This window comes from Narcine bancroftii, chromosome 3 (genome assembly GCF_036971445.1).
Source record: "Narcine bancroftii isolate sNarBan1 chromosome 3, sNarBan1.hap1, whole genome shotgun sequence".
In the NCBI taxonomy this organism is placed as follows: domain Eukaryota; kingdom Metazoa; phylum Chordata; class Chondrichthyes; order Torpediniformes; family Narcinidae; genus Narcine; species Narcine bancroftii.
Genome location: NC_091471.1, coordinates 113,219,035 through 113,246,598, shown reverse-complemented (window position 1 = coordinate 113,246,598; position 27,564 = coordinate 113,219,035). Strand labels below are relative to the sequence as shown.

Sequence of the window (27,564 nt, the reverse complement as noted above, 5' to 3'; positions counted from 1 at the left end):
TTTAAAATGCAAACCATAAAGTTTATTTTCTAAAGTTAAGTAGACATTCAAAATGTAAATGAACACCCTCAATGGTCGATTCACATTTCCAAGCATTGCAATACTTTATAAACTCTCTGCTAAATTTTATTTGGTACTCTTGGATCATGAGTCAAGAATACCTGAACATTTTAAGTAAGTCCAAAACCAAAAGCATAATTTAAAGTATCTGAGAGATAATACAAGCGTGAACAAATACAGGTGTATAGGGGAAACCACTAGTGAATGTAAAATAGCAATGCCTAACTAAAATAGTTTCAAAACTGAATATCTAAGGAAACAAAAGGTTAAATCAGTAAGAATTACCAAAATACTTTCATATCTGTGTGCTTGCAAGATGTTCAAAATTTTTAAAAAATATTTATGATCATCTGTCAATTACTCTTGTGGGCCTTGCCACTGCTTGAACCATCCTGGTTCTGGACACTGGTCTTCCAACTCCATGTTAATATTGGTTCATAACTTCCTCAAGTTTATTTCCTGCCTTGCATTACAGAACTTTTGTTATCTCCTGTGGCTTAATTAGCATGCTTTATGCCTTTTGTTCAGATGCCTGCCTTTCTTCCATTCATGCCTTAATGAATGGCTCAAGCCTGAAATGTTGGTTATGTACTTTTACCTTTGTTTAACCAGCTGAGTTTCTCCAGGATTTTGTGTTTTTACTTCAACCAAGGCGTCGACAGGTTTTTGTGATTTACTTCATCCCTTGGTATATGGAGAATGCTTTGCCTCGTGCTCTATATCCATTTCCATTTGTTGTTTAAGAAATGCACTTTACCTGCTGGTTAAATCTACCTTCACCACCAATTTTCTGCCCTCTCCCTTTAATTTTATCCATTATTCCTGCTTTTCTTGATTGCTTCTGATTTTCCTTTTCAAGGCTCTTTCAGTCTAAAGGCAATTCATGCATGAAGATAAAGCCCTGTGGAAATAATTTTTGGGGTAATCATGTCAGTACTCTATATAATTCTATAAAACATCATGTTAGGGAACTGGAGCTGCAGCTCGATGACTTCACTCTGGCCAGGGAGAGTGAGGCCATCATAGATAAGTGTTATAGCCAGGTGGGTCACACCAGGGCCACGGGAGGAGGATCAGTGGGTTACAGTTAGGAGAGGGAAAGGGAAGAGACAGGTACAAGAGAGGGCCCCTGTGACTGTAGCCCTTAACAATAGGTACTCCTCCTTGAGTACTGTTGCGGGGGGGGGGGGGGGCAGTCAAGCTGGGGTAAGCATCAGTGGCTGTAACTCTGGCACAAGTTCTGCCTCTGTAGCCCAGAAGGATAGAGAAAGGAAGAGGAGGGCAATAGTTAGAGGGGATTCAATGGTTAGAAGGACAGATAGGGGATTCTGTGGACACAATAAAGAAAACCGGATGGTGGTTTGCCTCCCTGGTGCCAGGGTCCAGGATGTAGCTTCTCATGTTCAAGACATCCTAAGGGCGGAAGGAAATAAGCCAGATGTCTTGGTACCAATGACCATAGGGAGGAAGAGTGAAGTGTTCCTACAAAATGAATATAGGGAGTTAGGTAGGGAGCTAAAAAGAAGGACCATAAAGGGAGTAATCTCTGGATTACTTCCTGTGCCACGTGTTAGTGAGGGCAAGAATAGTATCAGGTGGAAGATGAATGTGTGGCTAAAGGGGTAGAGTAAGGGGCAGGAATTCAAGTTCTTGGATCACTGGGACCTTTTTGGGGGGAGGTAGGACCTGTACCAAATGGACGGGTTGCATCTGAATCCCAGAGGGACTAGGATTCTGGTGGGGGCATTTGCTAGGGCTACTCAGGAGGTTTTAAACTAGTATGGTTGGGGGAAGGGAACCAAATAAAGGAGAATATCAAAGAGAAGGTTAGTCTGCAAATAGAGAAGGCTTGTAGACAAAGTTTAGAGAAAGAAAATGATCAGTGCAGTGATGGAGGGGGGATAACGGTAATAAATAATAGAGTTGACCGTAAAGATAGGGACAAATAGAGGAAAAGATGTGGGAAATCTCTGAAATGCATTTACTTTAATGCCAGGAGTATTGTAAAGAAGGTGGATAGACACTTGGCAGTATGACAATGGTAGCTATTAGTGAGACATGGTTGCAGGACTGGCAGATAAATATTCCAGGATTTCGCTGCTTTAGGTGTGATAGAATTGGAAAGGTAAGGGGTGGGGGGGTGTAGCATTGCTTGTCAGATAAAATTTTACAGTGGTGCTGATGCAAGATAGATTGGAGGGCTGACCAAGGGAAGCGGTATGGGTGGAATTAAAAAATGGAAAAGGAGAAGGGGCATATTATAGACCACCTAGTGGGAAGCGAGAAATAGAGAAGTAGATGTGGAAGGAAATAGCAGAGTTAGTGGGGGATTTGTAAAATCTGTGCAGAATAGTTTTTTGCAATAATATGTTGAGGTACCGACTAGAGAAGGGGCAGTGTTGGACCTACTGTTGGAGAATGGAATAGGGCAGGTGAGTGAGGTGTGTATTGGGGAGCACCAGTGATCATGGTACCATTAGTTTCAATATAATTATGGAAAGGGATAGGTCTGGTCCAAAGATTAAGGTTTTTGAGTGGGGAAAAGCCAGATTTGAAGAGATGAGAATGGATTTGCAGGGTGTGATTTGGGATGATTTGTTTTATGGGAAGGAGGTAGAAGAGAATTGGAGGTCTTTTGAAGGTGAGATTGTGAGGGTGCAGAATCTTTATGTTCCTGTTAGGATAAAAGGCAGGGCCAAAAGTTTGAGAGAGCCATGGTTTTCAAGAGAGATTAGAAATTTGGTTTGAATCAAAAGGGAGGCATACATTAAATATAAGAAACAAGGTATAAACGAGATGTTTGAAAAATACATGGATTGTAAAAAGAAGCTTAAGAAAGAAAATTAGGAAAGTGAAAATTAGGTGGCTATAACGAATAAGGTGAAAATAAATCTGAAGGGTTTTTACAAATATGTAAATAGCAAAAAGAGAGCGAAGGATAAAATTGGTCCCTTGGACAATCAGAGTGGACAACTGTGTGTGGAGCCAAATGAGATGGGGGAGATACTGAGCAAGTTCTTCTCTTCAATATTCACTAGAGGAAAGGATATGGAATCGTGTAGGATAAGGGAAGCAAAAGGGGTAATTATGGAAAATGTAGGGATTAGGAAAGAGGGAGTGCTGGAATTTTTGAGGCATATAAAGCTGGATAAGTCTTTGGGTTCTGATGATATTTTCCCCGGAACTTTGAAATAAGTCAGGGAGAAAATAGCGGAGGCTCTGACAGTGATTTTTCAAAGGTCATTAGAGGGTGGCAATGGTTCCACAGGATTGGCGTATCGCAAAAGTGGCTCCTGTTTTAAAAGTATTCTTAGTGATATATTTAAGTATCTAGAGAGGCAGGGACTGATCAGGAACACTCAACATGGGTTTGTGCAGGAAAGGTCATGTTTGACAAATCTTGTTGAATTTGGAAGGTTGATTATAGTAGAGCAGTAGATGTTGTCTATATGGATTTCAGTAAGGCCTTCAATAAGGTTCCACATGGAAAGTTGGTAAGGAAGGCTCAGGCGCTAGGTATTAATTTTGAGATAGTCAACTGGGTTCAACAGTGGCTAGAAGGTAGATGCCAGAGAGTCATGTTGGATAACAGTCTGTCAGGATTGAGGCTGGTGACAAGCAGCATGCTTCAGGGATCAGTGTTGGGTCCCTTGTTGTTTGTCATTTACATTATTGATTTGGATGATGGAGTAGTAAATTGGGTTAGTAAATATGTGGACGATACAAAAATTGGGGGAGTTGTGGATAATAAAGATAGTTTTTGGAGACTGCAGAAGGATTTGGACTGTTTAGAAGAGTGGGATGAAAGATGGCAGATGGAGTTTAATACTGATAAGTGTGGAGTGCTTCATTCTGGGAAAAATAATCAAAACAGGACATATGCAGTGAAGGGGAGGGCATTGCGGAATGCAGAGGAACAAAAAGATCTTGGAATAACAGTTCATCGTTCTTTGAAAGTGGATTCTCATGTAGATAAGGTGGTAAAGAAGGCTTTTGGTATGCTGGCCTTTATAAATCAAAGTATAAAATATAACAGTTGGAAAGTGTTGTTGAGACTACTCAAGACATTGGTGAGACCAAATTTGGAATACTGTGTGCAGTTCTGGTCCCCAAATTATAGGACGGATATCAATGAGGTAGAGAGGGTGCAGAGATTTACTAAAATGTTGACTGGATTGCAGTATCTAGAATACAAAGAAAGATTGAGTAGACTGGGGTTTTATTCATTGGAGCATAGAAGGTTGAGGGGGGATTTGATAGAGGTATTTAAAATGATGAGGGGGATAGATAGAGTAGATGTGAATAGGCTCTTCCCCTGAGGGTAGGTGAGACTGAAATGAGAGGTCATAAGTTAAGGATTAGGGGGGAAAAAGTTTAGAAGTAACATGAGAGAGAACTTACAGAAGAGGTGGTTGAAGCAAGGTCAATTTTGTCATTTAAGGAAAAGTTGGATAAGTATATGGATGTGAGGGAATTAGAGGGTTATGAGCAGAGTGCAGGTAAGTGGGACAAGAGATCACTTAAATCGGTATGGACTAGTGGGGCCAAGATGGCCTGTTTCTGTACTGTAATTGCTATATGGTTACTTCATGAACAAAAATAGTGCAATGAAAATTAATAAGATGCAACTCAGAATTTGGTTGATCAATATTTACATGAGTGTTTCTTCTTTTGAAGTCGTAAGTTTTATTCCTATTGCTGCCTGCAAGTTGGCCCAGAATAGTCTCTGTTTGCTTTTGTCTTTAGGCCATTCGAGGTAAGTCTTCTTTGCCATCAGTGATTTTAGTTTATAATATTTGGATGGGATCATAAATTGAGGGATTGGCTCCAAAACAACCAGGATCAAGTTATCAGATTGTTCACTCAATACCTGGTGCTGGGCAAAATAAAGTTCATAGTGGCACCATTCACTTTGAACAAAGTTGGGTGATAAAACAAATATTGATTTGTAACTCTTCTCGATACAAGTGATTATGTTTTCAATAATGCCTTTGCCAGGAATAAAATGTCTTTCATGAAGACAGATCCGGAATGGGTTTTCTCTCTCTTCCAGATTTGGCAACAACTGTTCCTTTACCCACCTAGAGTCATGCTGACTATAGGACACAAAAGCATGATAGGTCAAATTCTCATTTAATTGGAGGATGTCAGTCATCATCACTCTTCGTCTCATCTGGGTCCATTGATAAATCATCCTCAAATACCAAGGCAAGTCCAAAAAATGACATGTCAATCCCATTATAGCTGCTAATGCAATCATGCTCCCTAATATAATCATCAACAAGAGACCTGTATTGCACATCACTTCTGATAAATGGAAATCCTTCAATAGAGTTCCTCTAAGCTTCTCTGGGTAAATACACTGATATGACTCTGGCCACCCCAACAAATCTATCTGGGTGTTTTCCTTCATCCTGCTAAAGTCTCTCAAATGACAGGTACATGAAAATGGATTAAAGGCAGCATTCAGCCTGGTCAGTCTTGGACAGGTTTGAAGGAAACTACTAGAAGGTTCATGATAGGAGTTTTCCTCAACAAACAAAATCTCAAGATTTCTAAAGTTATTGCATTCAGGCAGTCTTACCAGTTTATTAGAGCCAAGGTATAATTCCTTCATCATTTCCAGATTGTTTATCCTTTTGGGCACAATATTAATATTATTTTTTTCCATGTCAAGGATTTCTATGTTACTGGGTAAACAAGAAAAAACTGCATCTGTCAGTCTATTTGAGGACAGGTTCAGAATTTTCAAACTATTGGTCCAAAGACAATTTGTTTTCTCATTAAGAGTAAGATGGTTTTGACTTACATCTAGATGTACAAGGGATTTCATATATTGAGTCATAGAGCTCACTTTATAAAAATGAAGCAACATGTTTTGCTGTAAAATAAGAGTCTCCAACAAATTCAGGAAATGGCAATCTTGAAAAAAAAAATCACTGGTCATTGAATTATTTGTAAAATCAATGAACTTATAGTAGTTTCCTTGCTCTGGACAAGTCATGAATATCAAATCTGAATTGGAAATGGTTAGATTTACAACCTTTATTTTAGCGAAGAAATTATATATAATAGATTGAGTGAAGTAGAACACAATGATTCTTAATTCTCTGATACTCAACGACTCTAGTACTCGGTCTGAATACTGAAACACAGCAGATCTTATATCACTTAATGTAATCTTTGTAATACTTAGATTTTTAATCTTTGTATCCCAGATAGGCTGTATGATGCCCATGATATCTTGCCAAGTCATGGTTAAATTTTCTAACAACAAATTACTGACCCTTGAGAAATTTCCTAGTGCTTTAAAACCAATAATGTAATTGCTGCATTCTTCGTAGCATTCAATGTTTGATAATTTTAAAGTATTAGAAGACATGAAAGCATCACGTAAAATCATTGTAAATAAACTTGATGAGCCAGCAGATGGCAAAACAAGGTGAAGCTTTTTAGTTCTCAAAACCAGTAAAGTACCTGGATCGTACTCTGACAAACTTTCTAATCCAATTGAAACTTCTTGCAACTGCTTCCTTGATATCTCTTTCAGATCGCTTCTCTGTAAGTTCATTGCTTCCTTACTGCCTAGTCCTAAATATTCCAGGTTTTTCAAGAACCTAAATACTATCCCAAGTGTAAGGCTAAGAAAACGATTATAAGAAATATCCAAATATTTGAGAGATGTAACATTATGTAAAAATTGGCATTCAATATTTAAAAGTTCATTCTTGGAGAGATCTAAACACTCAAGCTTTTGATTTGACCTGAAGGATGCATTCGCTATGTTTTTTATTCTGTTAATGGACAAGTTCAAACTTCTCAACCTGTGAAGAGAAGCAAAATCCTGGATATGAATCTCATTGATCCTGTTTTGTGATAAATCCAGTATTTCTGTCTGGTTAGGTAAGTTGCTTGGGACTGCCATTAGTGAGGAGGATGAATTGTTTATTGCAATGTTGTTCTCAGCAGGAAAACACAAACTGTAGCCAGTTTTAAAAATAAACATCCAAGCGACGAAGAAAGGAATGAAGGCCATACTGGGTTATTTTCCTACAGTCTTTCTTTCCCACAATGAAACCTTGTTTTTTAAATGAAATTCATTTAAAACAGCTGAAAGAAAAAACAAAAGGAAAACAATATCAGTAGTATGAATTACGCAAGCTGAAATGAAAACAGTCTCAACAAGTACACATTCAAGTGACAATCACAAGTTACACAGTAGCTAAATAAAACACATCTACAATAATAAGGGCTTTGCATGTTTTAACTAGACACAAATGTTTAAAAAGGGTGATAGAATTTAATTGTAAAATATGGTGAAAAATTGTGGTGGTAATAATAATGCAAAATTTAGGAGACTTAAACCTTTAATGGGTACATTAACAATTCGATTTTAAAAGACATTGCATCTTTTAATTTCTTTGATATCACAAACATTCCTAGGGCTACCTGTTTTCTATAAAACTCCATTAATCTAGCATGTTTGGAACTTCAGTCCTGCATATTTTCTGGAGTAATGGATGTTTTTCCATTTAGTACTCTAATGCTCTTATAGTTCACCTTTTTAGGATGTCACACAATAGAACAATTAATTTTTCAATGATTGGAGTTAGGGTAAATGGATTGCAGTACTCAATGATCTTAATGCCAAACCATCATCATTTCCAAATGGTCATACAGTAGTTTATCAAAGTTTGACTGTGTATTTGCTTTTCAGATAATTTTTAAGGGAAGAACAGTTTAGAAGGCAACAACATTTGCAGGGCACTCATTTCATGAATTCCCTGCAATACATTATGTGTGTATTCATCCACCCTAATTAATGGACCAGGTTTTTTTCAGGTTTGGCACTTCTCATGATGTGATTTAGTGTTTGTGGGGGAGGTGGGGTATACAATTCCTGAAAGCACTGTTCAAGCAGGGAAGTTCAACATGTGGACATGCCAAAGTTAATGCAAAGAAATCTTCATGCTTTCCAAGTTCGAGGCAATGACTATCTCCATCCAGGAGAGAATCCCTTAACATCAACATCTTGCAAGGTCACCTTTGAACACAAATTTAACAGGGATGACTACAGTATAAGGAGGCTACAGGAAAAGTTGAGCTACTGGTGACAAGTAACTTACCTCCTAACACACCAAAGCATTTCCACCATATACAAGGCACACACGAGTAGTGATGAAATCCACATGAGTCTGAATGAGTGCAGTCTCAATAACATTGAGGATCCTAATGTGAATGGCATAATTGGAGTTGAAATGGAGATTTGGGGGGAAGAATTATTAAGTGCCATTTATGAATGGCCATTGATTGTAAGCTAGACAGCAACCCAACTCAATGATATCTACTCATTTGAATAATTTGCAGCCATCCAACATTAAACACTAATGCCAATATTGAAAGGGTCAAGTAAATAATTGGCCTGTTATACTTATAGCCATGCTTTGTTACTTCAAAATGTTAGAGCAAGGATTTGAAATTGATCTGTGAAGCAGTGACACATGGCACAGGAAATAGAACAGAACAGGAATAGAACAGGCTCCACATTTTTTCAGATGCTGCATTTTATATCATTTAGAATAAGAACATATTATAATACTCAGCCTTTCTTCTTCTCTTTGACTGATCCCATAATCTTTTCTGATTTTCAAGCTGAAGATGGTATAGGAATGCACCTGTACCTCACCCATTCCTTCTTTCCTCCTTACATCACAACATGGGCATCTGTCTTCTCAAGAACCAAAGCCCAGGTGGATGCAAACTGAATAGTGGCCAGATATGATTGTGAGCGCTGCTGTGTGAATGATACTGATGCAAAGTCCACAGACTATTCAACAGACTTTAATTAGCTTAAACGTGCACCAGTCTTAGCATCTTTGCTGGTTCAACGTGTCTGATTGTCCCCTGAAGGGGCTGGCTCGAGTCTTCATACGGGCCGGTGATTTACAGCCAGCAAGTGGGGCCAACCTCCCAGGGTACAGTGGTTGCCAGCTGCAGAAGGATGGTAGGAGTGCAGCCAGTGTATAGTTATATCACCACATTCACCCACTTCTTAAAATGAGTCCTCAGGGGTGCGGGTGCAGGGGGCGGTGCCATCAGTACTGAGTAGTATCTACAAGTTCAGGCAGTCCGGTGGTTGTTTGTGCCTCTGGGATCATTGCAGGACAGGATCCTGGTCAATGGTCAGTAGGGGCAGAGCTGCCCGAGGGTCAACTGGGATGGGTGGCCGGTGGTGTGGGTAGGATGGTGTCTGGCAGAGAGGGGGTGTAGGTGTGGGACAGGTCAGCAGGGTGTGGGGCCTTCTGGAGAGGGGGTCAGCTCCAAGGGAATCCTGGATGGGCCAGGGGTGCCCAGGGTGAGAAGGCTGTACCCCTGCTCATGCCATGTCCTTGGTCAAGACGGTGTCCTCACATCCATTGGGGTAACTGACATAGACATAATTTGGGTTTGGATGGAGGAGGTACACCTGCTCGACCAGGGGGGTCAGATTTGTGGGTCCTCATGTGCTTACGGAGGAGTTCTGGTCCTGGGGACATCAGCCACGCTGGCAGGGAGATGCCAGTCACTGATTTCCTAGGAAAGGAAAAAAAGTGTTTGTGAGGGGTCTGATTGGTAGCCATGCACAAGAGCGACCATATGGAGTGGTGTGCCTTGGGGAAGCCTCTTGCCAATAGTTGATGGACCAGCCTTTCGACCTCAGGGCCAGGAGGACTGTCTTCCAGATCACCTCGTTTTCACACTCCACTTGCCCTTTGCCCCTAGAGTTGTTGCTAGTCATGCAACTAGCTGCAATGCCTCCAACTGTCAGGTATTTGTGCAGCTGCTCACTCATGAAGCCGGACCCCCAGTCACTGTGGATGAATGCTGGGTATCCGAACATGGTGAAGATCTGCACTAGTGCCTTGATAATGGAGGCAGTGGAAATGTCAGGGCAAAGGATGGCGAAGGGAAAACAGGAGTATTTGCCTATGATCGAGAAGAAATAGACGTTCTTATTTGTGGAAGGCAGTGGTTCCTTGAAGCCAACGCTGAATCACTCAAAGGGACTAGTGGCCTTCACTACATGGGCCTGTGATGGGCGGAAGAAGCGTGGTTTGGTCTCTGCACAGACCCTGCAGGACTCAGTCATGGTCTGGACTTCTTGGACAGTGAAGGGGATGTTCCAAGACTTAATGAAGTGGTACAGGTGTGTGATGCCCAGGTGGCAAAGGGTGTCATGCAGTGCCTGAAGCTGTTTGAACTATGCACTGGTACAGGTCCAGCACAGGGCATCGGGGGAGTTATTTAGCTTCCCTGGCCTATAATGGATGTTGTAGCTGAAAGTGGCCAGCTCAACTCTCTATCAAACAGGCACGGTTTTGCATGCATACGTGTTGACCAAGTCATCCAGTCAGTGAGTTGGGATGGTCGGGGGTTTGGTGGTCCATGATGGTGGTGCCCAGGAGACGCACATGGCGTTGGCATGGTCGGGCGACTTGACCGGAAGTGACATTGTTGCAGGACGACCATCGCTGGTTCGAAATCCGTGCAGTCTCAGATAGCCTGGAAAACAGCTTGGTGCGAAGTACCATGAGTCTCTTCTGGTTAGAGTTGATGACCTCAGACGTGCATGGATGATCGTCTCGATTGCATGCTTCCAGATCTCGAAGTAAGCTGGAGCGTCTGGGTGTTCAGAGTCAATATCCAGCCTCTTGATGATGAGGAACTTCTCCATGGTCCTTTTAATTTTAAGCTAATTAAATTATGATCGCTGCTGTGCGAATGATTCTGACACAAAGTCCACAGACTGTGCAACAGGCTTTAATTAGCTTAAGCTTTGAACACATCTTAGTATCTTTGCTGGCTCCACGTGTCTGACTGTCCCCCGAAGGGCCCAGCTCGAGTCTTTATTCGGGCCAGTGATTGACAGCCGGCAGGTGGGGCCAGCCTCCCAGGTTGCCTACCTGCAGGAACCGTGGTTTCCCCCTGCAGTGGGCTGGTAGGAGTGCAGCCAGTGTAGTGGCTGTGCAAAGTGAGAGAAGTGATAGCTGGGGCAGTGGCTATGATCGTTGAGTGCTCTTTGGCCACAGGGGAGGTGCCAGAGTATTGGAGAATAGCAAATATAGTCCCATTGTTCAATAAGGAAAATCCTAGGAATTATATACTAGTGCAGTGCAGCTGAAGCTCACCGGAGTGCTGTTCTGGAACCTCACGTGGCTGCTCCGGCACCTCATCACTCCAAGAAGTGTCGTTTTCTACCCCCAACTCTCCTGCTGAACACTATTCTGGACATACAAGGTACCTGATTCTTCCTTGACCAGTCATCCTCCTTTTTGTCCTACCGTTAGCTCTCAATTATACAATGCCAAATACAACATTGTGGCCACCAAGACCAATGGTCGCCATTTTTGGTGAGCTCCAGCACCTGAAAAATTAGCACTGCACCACTGGTCTTATGTCAGTGGTGTGAAAACTACTAGAGAGGATTCTTAAGGATAGGATCTATGAACATTTGGAGAAGTACAGTCTATTCAAGGATAGTCAGCATGGCTTTGTGAAGGGAAATCATGCCTCAAGAGCCTAATTGAGTTTTTTGAGGAGGTAACAAAAGAAATTGAAGAGTTGTAGATGTGGTCCATATGGATTTTAGTACGGCATTTGACAAGGTCCCCCATGAGAGACTCATTCAGAAAGTCATGGGGCATGGGATTCATAGAACCTTGGTTGGGTGGACAAAAAAATAGCTTGCATGTAGAAAGCAGAGAAGAGTAGTGGAAGGAATATATTCTGCCTGGAGGTCAGTGACGAGTGGAGTTCCACAAGGATCTGTTCTGGAACCTCTGCACTAAATGAAGAGGCAGAAAGATGGGTCAGTAAGTTTGTGGATGAAATGAAGGTTAGATGAGTTCCGGATGGTGCTGAAGTTTGTCGTGAGTTACAAAAGGATATACATAGGATGCAGAGTTGGGTGGAATAGTGGCAGATGGAGTTCAATCCAGATAAGTGTGAGGTGATGCATTTTGGAAGGATAAACCAGAAGGCTGAGTTCAGGGTTAATGTTCAGTTACTTAAGAGAGTAAATAGAGGGACCTTGGAGTCCTAATTCATACATCTCTCAAGGTTACCACACAGGATGATAGGATAATTAAGAAGGCCTATGGGACGTTGGGTTTCATTAATAGGGGGATTGAGTTCAAGAGACAAGAAGTCATGTTGCAGCCCTACAAATCTCTGGTGAGACCACACTTAGAGTATTGTGTTCAGTCCTTGTAACATCATCATAGGAAGGATGTGGAAGCAATGGAGAGGGTGCAGAGGAGATTCACCTGGATGTTGCCTGGATTTCAAAATACGTCTTATGAGGCAAGGTTAGCAGAGCTGGGACTTTTCTCTTTGGAATGTAGAAGGATGAGAAGATTATGAGAGGCATAGATAGGGTGGGCAGCCATCATCTATTTCCCAGGGCATGAATAGCAAACACCAGAGGACATATGTACAAAGTTAAGGGAGGTAAGTTTAAGGGAGATATGGAAATAGGTAGACTTAGTCCCAACACAAATGTTGCCAAAAATTCATTTTGGGTCAAACTTGATATTAAGGTTGTGAAAAGTCCAGTTTTACCTCAGAGAGTTCAAGGGAGAGAGACTGAGTAAATGGCAAGATTATAGCAAAGACCAAATTCAATGGTTTTGGTCTTCCCAGGGTTAATTTCAATAGTCAATAGAAACTACAATATCTGGAAGAAATCCATGTAAACACGTGGAGACCTCTCCTGACAGAGAGCGCCAGATTAAAACCCAGGTGGCTGCCGCTATAATAGCATTACACCAACTGCTACACTAACCATGCTGCCATCGTCTGATTAGTTGTACATAGAAACTGGCTGTAATGAATATCATGGATCTCCCTTGCCTGATAAACAGTCTGATATCAGAGTCAAATATATTTAGCAACATAAAGATATATAACTCATCTATTTTTGAGAAGAGCATGAAACCTGAGGGAACAAGAGCAGCATTTTCATAATTCTTCAAAAGGGAAAAGTTAATAAGGCAGTTATGGAAGAATATACGATACTTATCTTTGCAGAACCTGATTGCCCCATCAAACCTTTACCAAACAATGAATGGGTGTTGTCTGGACTTAGAATTTAAAAAAGGGAAATGGGTGCCATTGTGAACATATGACATAAAAAGGCAGTGGAATCAGATTCAACACAAATGGAAATTTAGTTCTTACCTTAGCTTTCCCACAACCCTGAAATTTATCCTCTCAATGCATGTGGTTACCTGTTACAGCATGGGACTTCCCAGATATTCATTACAGTTAGCTTGTATGTACAACTAATCAGGCAATGGCAGAATGGTCAACATAGCGGTTAACGCAATGTTAGTATATCGTCAGAGACCCAGGTTCAAACCTGGCGCTGTCTGTCAGGAGTTTATACATTCCACCCATGTCTACGTGGATTTCTTCTAGGTGCTCTGGTTTCCTCCCAGCTTTCAAAATGTTCGGGGGTTTTGGTTAATTGGAATATTTAGATGGCACAAGTTCTTGAGCCAAAAGGGTCTGGAGCTGTGATGTATATCTATTTTTTATTAAAATTTTTTAAAAACTACAGACATTTTTTCCATTAAAAATTGTGCTGCACACTTAAGCAATTTGATATTAACAAAGAACATTAAGTAAATTTTTAAAAAATAGAAAGTGCTGGGAATGAGCTGGAGAGAGTCTCTGTAGTAAAGGCTCAATGCTCACCAGAGATAAGAGTACTTAATGGTGAAGTGTAGGCCCTTCTACTTACCCAGGGAATTCACAGCCACTCTAATCCTCCTTCTGCAAATTATGGGGAAGCATTGAATGAACGTTATGGGACAACCTACAAAGCCCAGGCAACTCACCCTGATTGGCTGTATGATTTTTGCCAATCACTTCAATCACGTCAGCTTAAAAACACATTCCAACATGTCAACTTTGCAACCAGGGCAGAGAATACCTTGGATCTGGGCTACACAAATGTGCCTGGAGCATACAAGGCTGTCCCCCAACCCTAGCATGGATAATCAGACCACCTAGCCATCCTGATAATCCCAACATACAGACCACTTGTAAAACAAGTCAAACCATTTCACAGGGAGATCAGGACCAGGCCAGAGGAAGCACTGAAGGATTGCTTTAAAACCATGGACTGAGTGCATTCAGGGAAGTGGCCACCTGCAACAATCATGTAAACATCAACGAGTACCTTGAGCATAGTGACTAGCTATATTATCTAGTCATACATACAGTAGGTCACTTGACCTATTCTGGACATGGATCTCTTCACATGTCAGGAAGGTGCAATAGCGATTGTACTTCCTGAGAAGACTGAGGTGGCCACGGCCACCATACCATCAACTTTCTCTCAGAGCTCTATCAGGAGTAGCCAAGCTGGTTGCTGCAGAGCATTGAATTGGAGATCAATCCACAGGTCTATAAAAGTGACAGAGAGCATCTCTGGAGTTACCCTCCACCTTCTCACTCTCCCCCCCCCCCACCCCGATGTGATCTATCGGCATCACAAAATCGTTGAGAACCCCTACCACCAAGCATTCATCATGTTTTAGCTACTCCCATCAGGAAGGAGATCCAGGAGTATCAGAGCTAGGATCATCAGGCTAAGAAACCGCTCTTTTAGGCAGTGAGACTGCTGAATGATTGAATGAACTGTTCATACAAATCCTCGAAGACTTCACTATCTATTAGAACAATATTTATTTATTTTAAATTATTTATATATATATATGTATACACACACTGTACATACATATTACACATTCATTGTATGCCTGCATATGTGTTATATCTGTATTTCTGTTTGCATATTTTTGTACCGAGGACTAGAGAATACTATTTTGTTGGGCTGGACTTGTACAATCGGATAATAACCTTGAACTTGAAGCAAAGGTATCGAGGTCATGGCGATCAAATGCTACACAGCCAGGCCAAATCAAAAACCATGGCTTGATGTGGAGGATTGTGCATTGCTCAAAGCTCATGACACTGCTTTTAGGATAGAGACAAGAGGGTATGAAGACACCTGTATGATACAGGCAAAACAAGCTGCATTTGTCAGGATATTCAAATAATAACTGATGATCTTGCAGGTCTACAGCAGTGATGCCTTCCTTTCTGACACGTTGAATACCTTCTAAACAATAAGATATCAAATAAAGCCTTATCTTCCTTGAAGAACCAGCACCCTGCATAGCCACGGCTGAGGTGAGGAAGCTTTTTCCAGGGTGAACACACACAAAGCAACAGGCTCATATAACATATCTGGTCAGGTGCTGAAGGTCTGTGTGGCCAGCTGACAAAGGTCATAATGCACATCTACAACATCTCACTGCAGCAGTCTATTGTCCCTATAGGTTTCAAGGCAGCCACCATTATCTCAGTGCCAAAGAAAGTGACAAAAACTAGACTAAATGAAAGATACCCTTTGTGATAGTATGGGATCCTATATAAATATATTTGTATAGATTTTCGTATAGCAATAGTGATTGGCTGAGAGCCATAGCCACACCTACTGGCAGGACATAAAAGGCTACTCCTAACCAGACCCAGGTCAGTCTGGACTGGTTGACCTCGATGTACTACGCTCCAGTCTTTTGTTAATAAAAGCCTTGGTTTGAGTCAACAAGTCTTTGAGTCATTCGATGTGCTTATGAAGTGCTTTGAGCAGTTGGTGATGGGACACATCAAAATGCACCTTCCAGTGACATTAGACCTTTTCCAGTTTGCCTACTGTCCAAATCATTCTAAAGATGATGCCTTGGCTCACCACTGCATAATGTGATCATATCTCAAAAGCTGGTGGATAAACTGTCCTTACTGGCTCTCAACACCCCTCTCTGCAACTGGATCCTGGACTTCTTGTTGGAAAGACCATAGTCTGTCTGGGTTGGCAGTAGGACCTCATCACATTGATCACCAGCACATCTCAGGGCTGGATGTTCAGCTCGCTGTTGTTCATGCTGTTGACTCACAACTGCACTGCCAGATTCAGTTCCAACAAAATCATCAAATATGTGGGTGATACAATAGTAGTTAGTCTCATCAGCATCAATGAGTTGCATTATATAGAGGCTGTTGAAAGACTTTTATAATGGTGCAAGAACAACAATTGGAGTCTCAACGTGGACAAAAAAAAGGAGATGATTGTGGATTTCAGGAGGATAAATGTTGACCATTCCCTACTACACATTAACAGTTCCGTCATCCCACCAATGGCGTGAAGCAAGGCTGCGTTCTTGCACCAACCCTCTTTTCAATCTTCTTCAGCATGATGCTGAAACAAGCCATGAAAGACCTCAACAATGAAGACGCTGTTTACATCCGGTACCGCACGGATGGCAGTCTCTTCAATCTGAGGCGCCTGCAAGCTAACACCAAGACGCGAGAAACTTGTCCGTGAACTACTCTTTGCAGACGATGCCACTGAAGAGTCAGTTCTTCAGTGCTTGACGTCCTGTTTTGCGGAAACTGCCAAAATGTTTGGCCTGGAAGTCAGCCTGAAGAAAACTGAGGTCCTCCATCAGCCAGCTCCTCACCATGACTACCAGCCCCCCCACATCTCCATCGGGCACACAAAACTCAAAACGATCAACCAGTTTACCTATCTCGGCTGCATCATTTCATCGGATGTTAGGATCGACAACGAGATAGACAACAGACTCGCCAAGGCAAATAGCGCCTTTGGAAGACTACTCAAGAGTCTGGAAAAACAACCAACTGAAAAACCTCACAAAGATTAGCGTATACAGAGCCGTTGTTATACGCACACTCCTGTTCGGCTCCCAACCATGGGTGCTCTACCGGCATCACCTATGGCTCCTAGATCGCTTCCACCAGCATTGTCTCCGCTCCATCCTCAACATTCATTGGAGCGACTTCATCTCCAACATCGAAGTACTCGAGATGGCAGAGGCCGACAGCATCGAATCCACACTGCTGAAGATCCAACTGCGCTGGGTCGGTCACGTCTCCAGAATGGAGGACCATCGCCTTCCCAAGATCGTGTTATATGGCGAGCTCTCCACTGGCCACCGTGACAGAGGTGTACCAAAGAAGAGGTACAAGGATTGCCTAAAGAAATCTCTTGGTGCCTGCTACATTGACCACTGCCAGTGGGCTGATATCGCCTCAAACTGTGCATCTTGGCGCCTCATAGTTCGGCGGGCAGCAACCTCCTTTGAAGAAGACCGCAGAGCCCACCTCACTGACAAAAGACAAAGGAGGAAAAGCCCAACACCCAACCCCAACCAACCAATTTTCCCTTGCAACCGCTGCAACCGTGTCTGCCTGTCCCGCATCGGACTTGTCAACCACAAACGAGCCTGCAGCTGACATGGTCATTACCCCTCCATAAATCTTCGTCCGCGAAGCCAAGCCAAAGAAAGAAAAGAAGAAGAAAGAAAAAGATTCTCAGTTATATTGGGGTAGAGGGGTTGGGGAGGTGAGGTGGGGGGGGGGGTACAGACTGTTGAAAGGGATTATATTGTTTCTTTGCATTTTTATGAGTCTATCAAATTCAAAATTTAAATATTTTTTAAAAAGTTCCATTGTGAAAAGAGTGGAGAGCACAAAGTTCTTTGGCTTGCATATAAGAGACAACCTATCCTGAACTCATATCTCCTCATTAGTCAGGAATGTGTAGCAGGGCCCACACTTCCTAAGGAAGCTGAGGAGGCCAAAACTACTAGCCCCCATCTTGACAATCTTTTACAGGGAGCACAATTGAGAGTGTCCTGTCTGGCTGCTGTTATAGTAGCTGCAAAGCATCAGACCAGAAATCTAAACAGAGGATCATTAAAACAGCCGAGAGGATCACTGGGGTCTCCCTTTCCTCTAGAGATAACATTTACTAGGAGGGTCGTCCAAATAGGGTTAAAGGAATTATAGAAGACTCTTAGCATCCAGTGCACAAATATCTTCAACCCACTACCATGAAGAAAATTATACAGGACCATCAAAATCAAGTCTCGCACAGGCTGTGAGACTGATGAACAGCATTCTGAAACGATGACAATCATCCAAATATTTATATATATTTATTTTGATTATTTATGCAATCTTTTGTGTTTTTATTTATAAACCAGGGTCTGGAGAAACCTTGTTTTGTCAGGTTATATATGTATAGGAGTTGATAATAAACTTGACCTTAAGAATCAACGTGCCAAGTTACCTCCAATTTTTATATACTCTAATTTTTTGAGAACTCAGCTTGATTGAGTAGTTTCTCCCCTTCCCAATTTCTCTTGAGAAGTGGTAATGAGTCATCTGCTTGAATTGCTGTGGTCCTTCCAGTGAAGGCATTCCCAAAGGGCTGTTTTGTAGGTACTTTCACCATTTGGACATAAATATGAAGGAATCGTAATGCTTTTCAAGATTAGGATGATGTGTGGTTTGGAGGACATTGGAGATTATTTTCCCATGGATTTGCTTCCTTTATTCTTCATGGTCAGAAAGATGGTGATGGTGGGAAAGAATATTCATGGCGATTGATGGGCTACTTTGACTTGGATGGCATCAAGCTTTTCATGGAGTTGCATTCATTCAGACAAGAGGGAAATATTCCATCTATACTGATGGAAATAATCTGGTATGTCAAGTCATAAGTCACTGTTGCTGTATATGCAGTCTCTAACTTGCTCTTGTAGCCACAAATATTTACGTGACTGCCACACTTGAGTTACCAGTCAATGGTAAGACTCAGGTAGCAGTAAATGGATTTTTTTTAACATATGCAAAATAATTAAATAACTTTTTTTAAATAATGTGGAAAATTTACTTTGAAAATTAACTCAGTCTTAACAAAATGTTGAAGAATATTTCAGAAAATGTCTTGTTAAAACATTTAACTTCTGTTCATATATTCCATTTTAAAAAACCAATAAATTATTTACTGTAATTATTTTACAACCTTACTACAGATGTTCAAAAAGGGAAGAACTCAAAATAAATGGCAACTTTGCTAAAAATGTAAAATAACTTCCTTTTTCTCAAAAGATTAATTTCACCCAGCAACTCAAATGCTGGAAATCTGCCCAAATACAAGAAGGAAACAAAATGAATACTCGGTGTGTTAACTTTATAGATGTATTCATTTTAAAATTTGAGGATTATTTATGCCTTGGATATAACAATCAGTATATGAAGAAAATCTACTTTTTAAATTACTGCTACCATATTCCTGCCTCCATTTGGAGGTCACAGGGTGTGCAGATAACTATGTGCAAGTAAATTATAAAATAGTTCTTTCATAAAATGATGATAGGAAAGTTAATATTTTGAATGATAACATCCTTCATCTGAAATTCAAATGCATGGTATAGCAGTTAGAGCAATGCTGTTACAACGCCCAGCAATCCGGACTGGGGTTCAAATTCCACGCTGCCTGCAATAAGTTTGTATGTTCTCCCCGTATATGAATAGGTTTGTCCCGGAGGCTCTGGTTTCCTCCCATTGTTTGAAGCGTACCAGGGGTGTAGGTTAATTGGGTGGCCTATTACTGTGCTGTATGTCTAAATTAAAATATAAATGTAAAAAAAATTATGAGCTAAGTGAATAGCAATGAAGCAATAAACAGAAGTTATTTAATCAAAGACAGTTGTGAATAATCTCTTAAAAGCATTCTGAAGTCAAAGAAACATGATATAGCAATTAATTTACACAGGGTGAAGAATCACATAGAACAATTAAATAAATTATGTTGATTCAGAGAAAATGCTGGCTATGCTCCCCTTCAAATATTACAACGGGATCTTTGAAATTGTTTTTTCATCAAACATATTCCCTCCGCCATCAGATCAGATGGGAATATTTGCTCAATTCCAATGACAATTTTTCAGATATTGAAGCAGCCTCTGCCTGTATAAATTAAAACTGCACAATTTGTGCCACACAAGTCCCAGATAAAAAACCTCCCACAACAGTGAGAATTAGAGTTGACCAAAAAGTTAATTGAAAATACAGGATTCAGGAAGAAAGGATGCAGTAATTTTGGAAAGTTCCAATAAATGGGAACTAGCAAAGTAATAAAACTCTAAATTATGCTTTCACTGCTACCCCTGGGCCATTTACTTTGTAGACCCGTAGGGGAAGACTGGAGATTGCTAACAAGCTGTGGTAAACCACTGTTGGTATATTTGACAGTCTGGGCACACCCATTGGCCACTTTACCTGTGGCTCCTCCCATAGACTTCTGAATAAAGGTGACTGTTCCACAGCCCCCTCCCCAGTTCAGAACAGTCGACTAGCATGGATGTGAATCCATTCTATTGTGAATAAAAGCCTATCAGTTTTACATTATTTCTAGTCTTTTGGAAGTATTGATAGTGCATCAATTTTATTCACAATAAATTTTGACACTGGAGATTATCCTAAAACCGGAGAAGTTAGAAATGGACCTCAATCACCTGAAGCCTCCACTAACTTTGAATTCTGGATGCGTTGCTTTGAAGTGTTCTTGCCGGCATCATCTGCCATCATTTGATCAGAGAACGACAAGCTGCAGGGTACCACACTCCCAGGTCAAGCCCCTGGTGTACTCAATGATCAGGGATGCCGCATTGTACATGGAGGCCAAGGACATTCTGAAAGGCCAATACCTGAAGAAGGTGAACTAGGTGATGGTGACTAGCATCAACCACACGAGACAGAGTGCAAATAAAATGCTAGTTTTAATAGGCTAATAGGCCTCTGTGCAAGCCTAGGCCAAAATGAATGAGAATGAGCTGCAACCAGTTTATAGTGGTGTAATAACATACTGCCACACTAGGTCTATGCAACACACCTCCTGGCCACCCGTAAACAACGACGCAGGGAATCGAGCACCGAGTACCTCCAGGCCCTATGAACTCTTGGACAGGTCTGCGGCTGCAAGGCCATGATGGCCATGGAGAACATGGAGATCTTGATTAGAGATGTTTATGTTGCAGGAATCAGGCCCAACTACATCTGTGAGAGACTGTTTGAGCAAGGTGAGTTCAATTTACGGAGGGCAGTTGAACAGACAGGCACATTGATGGTGGCCTTCCAGAATATGGAAGGCTACTAGCTGCCTCGTGGTTGCCCCGAGTACCACCATCCTGGGATGCGCCGCCACCACCAGCGATCCAACCATGGCTGCTATATTCCACGAGCACCTAACTCTGCTCTCGCCATGTCCCGCCAATGACCCAACCATGGCTGCTGTACTCCATGAGCACCCAAAGTGCTACTTCTGTAACCTGAGCAAGCACCCAAGGAAATGCTGCCCAGCGCAAGTCGCGGTCTGCTCCAACTGAGGGAAGAGAGGGTATTATCCAAATTTGTGCAAGTCCAAGTCACCTCAATCCAGCAGTGCCACATGCGGACCGTGGGGGCTACCATCTTGGACACTGCCATCTCTGAGACCTAGCAGCACCACGTGTGAGCTGTGGGGGTCACCATCTTGGATGCCTCCATCTTGCAACCAAACACACAACTCTCCACTGCAGCTACAGGCAGCGACCCAACCCTGACCTCCATCATGCTAGATCAAGGTAGTCCTCAGCAACTCGACAGATCGATGATGGACATCCAGGTAAACGCCCACGTTTCAAGTTGTCTGTTCAATAGTGGGAACACGGAGAGCTTCATTCACCTGGACATGGTTCAGCGCTACTCCCTCGTGGGTCACAAAGTCTCCTTGGCCTCGAAGACCCACACAGCTTGTGTCGGCGGCTACTGCGTAGTGACCCTGACTGTGCGGGGCACTGACTACAAAGACTTTAAACTTCTGATGATGTCACAGCTGTGCACTGCCATGCTCCTGGAGCTGGACTTCCAATGCCACCTTAAAAGTGTGACAATGGAGCATGATTGGCCCCACCACCCCCCCTTCACTGTCTGTAACTAGCAGTTCTTAAATCACCCACTGTGCTCCACCATCACTGTCCCCTGGCCTCTTTCCCTACCGTTCCCAGCCAGCAACCTGAAGATGGTCCAAGGCGCACAACCTGTGGACTCTCAACACTCAAGATCACCCCTCCACTGTTGTTCGCTAGCCTCATCCCCAACTGTAAACCCGTTGCCACCAAAAGAAAGCGGTACTGTGCCAGGAACAGGGCCTTCATTAGGTCGGAGGTGCAACGGATGCTCAATGTGGGGATTATTGAAGCCAGCACCAGCCCTTGTAGAGCTCAAGTGGTGGTGATTAGGAATGGGGAGAAAAACAGGATGGTTATTGACTACAGTCAGACCATTAACAGATACATGCAGCTGGATGAATATCCTCTTCCCCGCATATCCAAAATGGTAAACCAAACTGCGCAAAATTGGGTATTCTCCACCAGTGATGTAAAGTCAGCATTCAATCAGCTCCCCATCCGCTCGGAGGACTGCCAATATACTGGTTTCAAGGCGGATGGCTGCCTCTATCATTTTCTTCGGCGTCACCAACAGCGTCTTGATCTTCCAGCAGGAGATGGACTGAATGGTAGACCAGTATGAGCTGCAGGCCACATTCCAGTATCTGGACAACGTCACATTTGCGGCAATGACCTGCAGGATCATTATGCCAACCTGCAAAAATTCCTCCATACCACCAAACTCCTAACTTCACATACAATAAGGCTAAATTAGTATTTTCCACCACCCGCTTTCCCATCTTTGGCTGCATCATGAAGGATGGAGTCACTAGCCCCAACTTTGGAACTGACCCTTCCCCACAGCATTAAATCCCTGAAAATGTGCCTGGGCTTCTTTTCCTACTATACCCAGTGGGTCCTCAATTATGCGGACAAAGCCCACCCCCTTGTTAAATCCACCTCCTTTCCGCTAGCAGCAGAGGGCCATGCAGCTTTCAGCCTCATCAAGACAAACATTACCAAGGCCACGATGCATGCTGTGGACAAATCCATCCCATTCCAGGTGGAAAGCCACACATCTAACTTCATTTATCCAGGCAGACAGACCCTTCACCTTTTTTTCCTGCACCCTCCAGGGCCCTGAAATTTGACACTCCTCTGTCAAGAAAGAGGCTCAAGCCATTGTTGAGGTGGTACAGTACTGGAGACACTAACTCGCTGGCAAACAATTTACCTTGCTGACCAACAGGTGGTAGTTTTCAGGTTCAACAACCAGCAGCGAGGTAAAATGAAAAATGACAAGATGGATTGAAGTGGAGAATTGAACTTTTCACCTACAATTATGATTCTTGTACTGGCCTGGGAAACTCAAGATGCTCTATCCCATGGAATGTGTGCCAGTGCATAAATAGACCGATTGCAGACCTCCACCACCCTGGAGTCACCAGATTCTTCCACTTTATCAAAGCCCACAATCTGTCTTACTTCATCGTGGAAATCAGGACTATGACCAGAAATTGCCAGGTCTGCGCAGAGTGCAAACCACACTTCTATCTTCCAGACAAAGTGCAGCTGGTAAAGGCCACCCACCCCTTTGAATGTCTGAGCATCGACTTCATAGGACCCCTCTCCTCCTCTGACTGCAATGTGTACTTCCTCAACATCATCAATGAGTATTTGCGTTTTCTGTTCGCTGTCCCTGCCCAGACATGTCAGCTGCCTCAGTCAAGGCCTTATGCAGCCTATTCACTCTATCTGGGTTCCCCTGCTATATCCATAACGACCTGGGGGCTTCCTTTATAAGTGATCAGCTGTGCTAGTACCTGCTGGCCAGGGGCATTGCCACGAGCAGAACCACCAGCTACAATCCCCAAGGGAATAGGCAGGTGAAAAGGGAGAACGCCATCGTCTGGAAAGCCATCCTCCTAGCCCTGCGGTCTAGAAGCCTTCCAGTCTCCCGCTGGCAAGGTGTCCTCCCTGAGGCACTCCACTCCATCAGATCACTCCTATGTACCACCACCAATGCCACTCCACATGAAAAAATGTTTTCCTTCTCCAGGAATTCTGCAAAAGGGATCACGCTGCTGACCTAGCTGACATCCCCAGGGGCCAGTCCTACTCCAGAAGCATGTGAGGAGCCACAAGTCCGACCCACTGGTCGAAAGGGACAATATCCTCCACACCAACCCCCAATGCGCCTATGCAGCGTACCCTGATGGGCATGAGGACACAGTCTCTGTTTGGCGACCTGGCGCCCTCAGGGGTTCCGGAGACCCGAACCCCCTCTCACCTATCATCACCCACAATGCACTTTACCTCAGCCCCAATGGATGGCATGCCAGACTTGTCGCCACGCATCCACACAACCAATGCTGATGACTGCATAGAGTGCCCCAGACTGTCCAGGACCCTATTGCTGCAATGGAGCTACAGCCGGCACTATGACGGTCGCAATGACAGATCAGACCACCCGAAAGACTTAATTTATGATAGCATCAGATGTACTTCACCCCGCTGAACTCTTTTAAAAACAAGGGGTGAATGTGGTCAACCACTGTATGTATATTTAACTATCTGGGAACATCCATTGGCCAACTATACCTGTGGCTCCTCCCAGACTCCTGATTAAACGTGGCTGTTCCACAGGCCTCTCCCCAGTTCAGGGCAGTCGACCAGCATGGACCTGCTTCCATTCTATTGCTAATAAAAGCCGATCATTTTTACATAACTTCCTGTCTTTTAGTGCATCACAAGCATGTTCTAATTCTATTTCAGTCAATCTTCCTTGTTTATGTGGAAGAGAGAGACTGAGAGGATATTCTCACTTTTCCTTTCTCCTTGTGTGAGGTGTCTAAAATTTCTCATATTCTCTGACATATTAAAAAAAGCTACTCACTCAAAGTGTGGACATCTTTTTTTCCTCCTATCTGTTTTGTTTTTGTTTCTCATCTTCAAGGTAGACTTTGGTTGATATCCTTAGTTGCTCTTGAGAATGCCTGCAGTTCACCAACAATTCTGCACATAGTTAGACGATGAGAAAAAATGTTAAACTGTTTGAAATACGTAAATATGTTAAACTGTTTAAAATACACAGTTTTGTTCCATAACTTTAACTTTCCTCTATAGCACATTAAATATTACTTTTGTCCCATGGCTTTAAGAAGAACCAAACAGCATAACTTGCAAACTGTTGTAAATATGTAGATTCTTACCTCAGTTGCAGACACTAATTCTCCATGCCAGCACCAAAAGCCGTGCAGAACTGTCATCTGTGGTTACGAATGTTGCAGAGGAAATTACATAACATTTCCAACTCTCCAATTGTGACACAAAGTTCTTTCAAAATTTCTGAGCTGAAACTAATCCTCATAAATCTTGAATCAACCGCTGCAATAGATTTATCTAATTTTTGGTCTTTTTGTCCAAAATAAGAGCCAAATCATTGGGGCACTCTAGAAAAAAAATAAGAGCATCTTATAAGTTCTGCTTTCTGACAGGCAAGTCAGAAAGGGAAAACTAAAATAAAAGCAGAACTGGCAGTTTTGAAAACCCCTTGAATATTTGTGTGATTAGAATAACATATGTTAATGTAAAATTAGTAACATCCCAAATTCTCAGTCTTAATTGTTAAAACTGCATTGAATGCAAATTTTCAAATTCATGCTAAAACCAACTTTTAAAAACAAGTACAGCATTATAGAAATTGTGGGCCTGTTCTGCTTCACTGATACACTTAATCACCTATCTGAATTTATTCTCACATTGAACATCTCTTTTGATTCCACTAACCAGCTCCAGATCAAACTTACGGCTATTAGCATTCACAGGGGCCCAAACTATACCTGTTTTTTTTGTGTGGACTGTGAGTAACAATCATTTTAATACATTTGTGCTGCCTTATGTACTCATCAGAGTTTAACAATTTTATTACTGGAACTCACTGTGACCATCTCATAGCTCATAACATCCATTGCAAGCCTAACAACTCTCACAACTACCTTGATTACTTTTGTTCCACCCTACCTCCTGTAAGGACTTTGTTCAATTCTCCCAAATCCTGTCTCCATTATATTTGCTCTGAAGATAAAATTTTCCATATAAGATGCTTCTGAAATGACCACTTATTAGTAGTACAAAAAAAAACTGTATATAGCATATACATGTATACAAATAAAGAACTGTAAACAGATAACAAATTTAACAAACTGATTGTGCAATTCAAAAAGAATTTTAAAAAAATCAATAAAGTGCACAAGATTCTTTAAATGAGTCCCTGATTGAGTTTGTTGTTGAGGAGTCTGATGGTGGAGGGATACCAGCTGTTCCTGAACCTGGTGGTGTGCGTCTTGTAGCACCTATACCACTCTCCCGATGGCAACAGTGAATACAGAGCATGTGCTGGGTGGCGTGGATCCTTGATGATGCTGCTGCTCTCTGACGGCAGAACTCCCTGTAGGTGCTCTCGATAGTGGGGAAGGTTTTGCTTGTGATGTCCTGGGCTGTGTCCACTACCCTTTGCAGGGCTTTATGTTCAAGGGTATTGGGGTCCCCATACCAGACTGTGATGCACCCGGTCAGCACACTTTCCACCATACATCTGTAGAAATTTCTCAGTTTCTGGTGTCATACCAAACCTCCACAAACTCCTGAGGAAGTAGAAGCACTGGCATGCTTTCTTCATGATGCCATTAGTGTGTTAGGTCCAGGAAAGACCCTCCAAGAACTTAAATTTTCTCACCTTCTCCACCTCTGATCCCCAATGATTAGTGGATTTTATATTGCCAGCTTTCCCTTCCTGAAGTCAACAATCAGCTCCTTAGTTTTGGTGACATTGAGAAAAAGGTTGTTGTGGTGCACCATTCAGCCAAGTTTTCCATCTCCCTCCTGTATGCTGACTCATCACTTTTCTTTATACACATTACTTTGGTACCATTAGCAAATATGTAGATGGTGTTAATGTTGTACCGAGCCACCCAGCCGTAGGTGTAAAGTGAGTAGAGCAGTGGTGTTCCAGTACTATTAGAGATTGTGGAGAAGTCCTTACCAATCGTCACTGATTGTGGTCTGGAGGTCAGGAAATCCATGATCCAACTTCATTGCTTGGTGTTGAGTCCCAGGTCTTGGAATTTGCTGATCTATTTTGAGGGGATGATGGTGTTAAATGCCGAACTGCTGTTGATAAAGAGCATCCTGATGAATGCATCTTTACTGTCCAGGTTTTCCAGGGCTTTGTGTAGAGCCAATAAGATGGCATCTGCATGATAGGTGAACTGGAACATATCCATGTCACTACTCAGACAGCAGCTGATATGTGTTAACACCAGCCTTTCAAAACACTTCATCACTGTTGATGTATTATGAGGGGAAGGTCATGCCTCACAAGTCTAATTGAGTTTTTTGAAGCAGTAGGAAGTCAATGAAGATAGGATAGTAGATGTAGTGTATATGTATTTTAGTAAGGCATTTGATAATAGGGAGAATCCTGGGAATTATAGACCAGTGAGTTTTACGTCAGTGGTATGCAAACTATTGAAAAGAATTCTCTAGGATAATTTGGAGAAATATAGTCCACTCAAAGATAGTCAGCATGGATATGTGAAGGGAAGGTCATGCCTCACAAGCCTAATTTGGAGAGCATAAAGCCCTCAAAAAG

General features: G+C 42.3%; 1 protein-coding gene across 1 annotated transcript; it reads right to left on the bottom strand.

Annotated features, from left to right (window-relative positions):
- On the bottom strand, positions 1–25,392 carry tlr1 (toll-like receptor 1). Its single transcript, XM_069924941.1, has 3 exons — positions 25,124–25,392; positions 24,808–24,926; positions 1–7,170 (listed from the first exon to the last, which is right to left on the bottom strand). The coding sequence occupies exon 3, from the start codon at positions 7,094–7,096 to the stop codon at positions 4,712–4,714; it is 2,385 nt and encodes a 794-aa protein (XP_069781042.1). The 5' UTR covers positions 7,097–7,170; positions 24,808–24,926; positions 25,124–25,392; the 3' UTR covers positions 1–4,711.
- Positions 25,393–27,564: the final 2,172 nt, after the last annotated feature.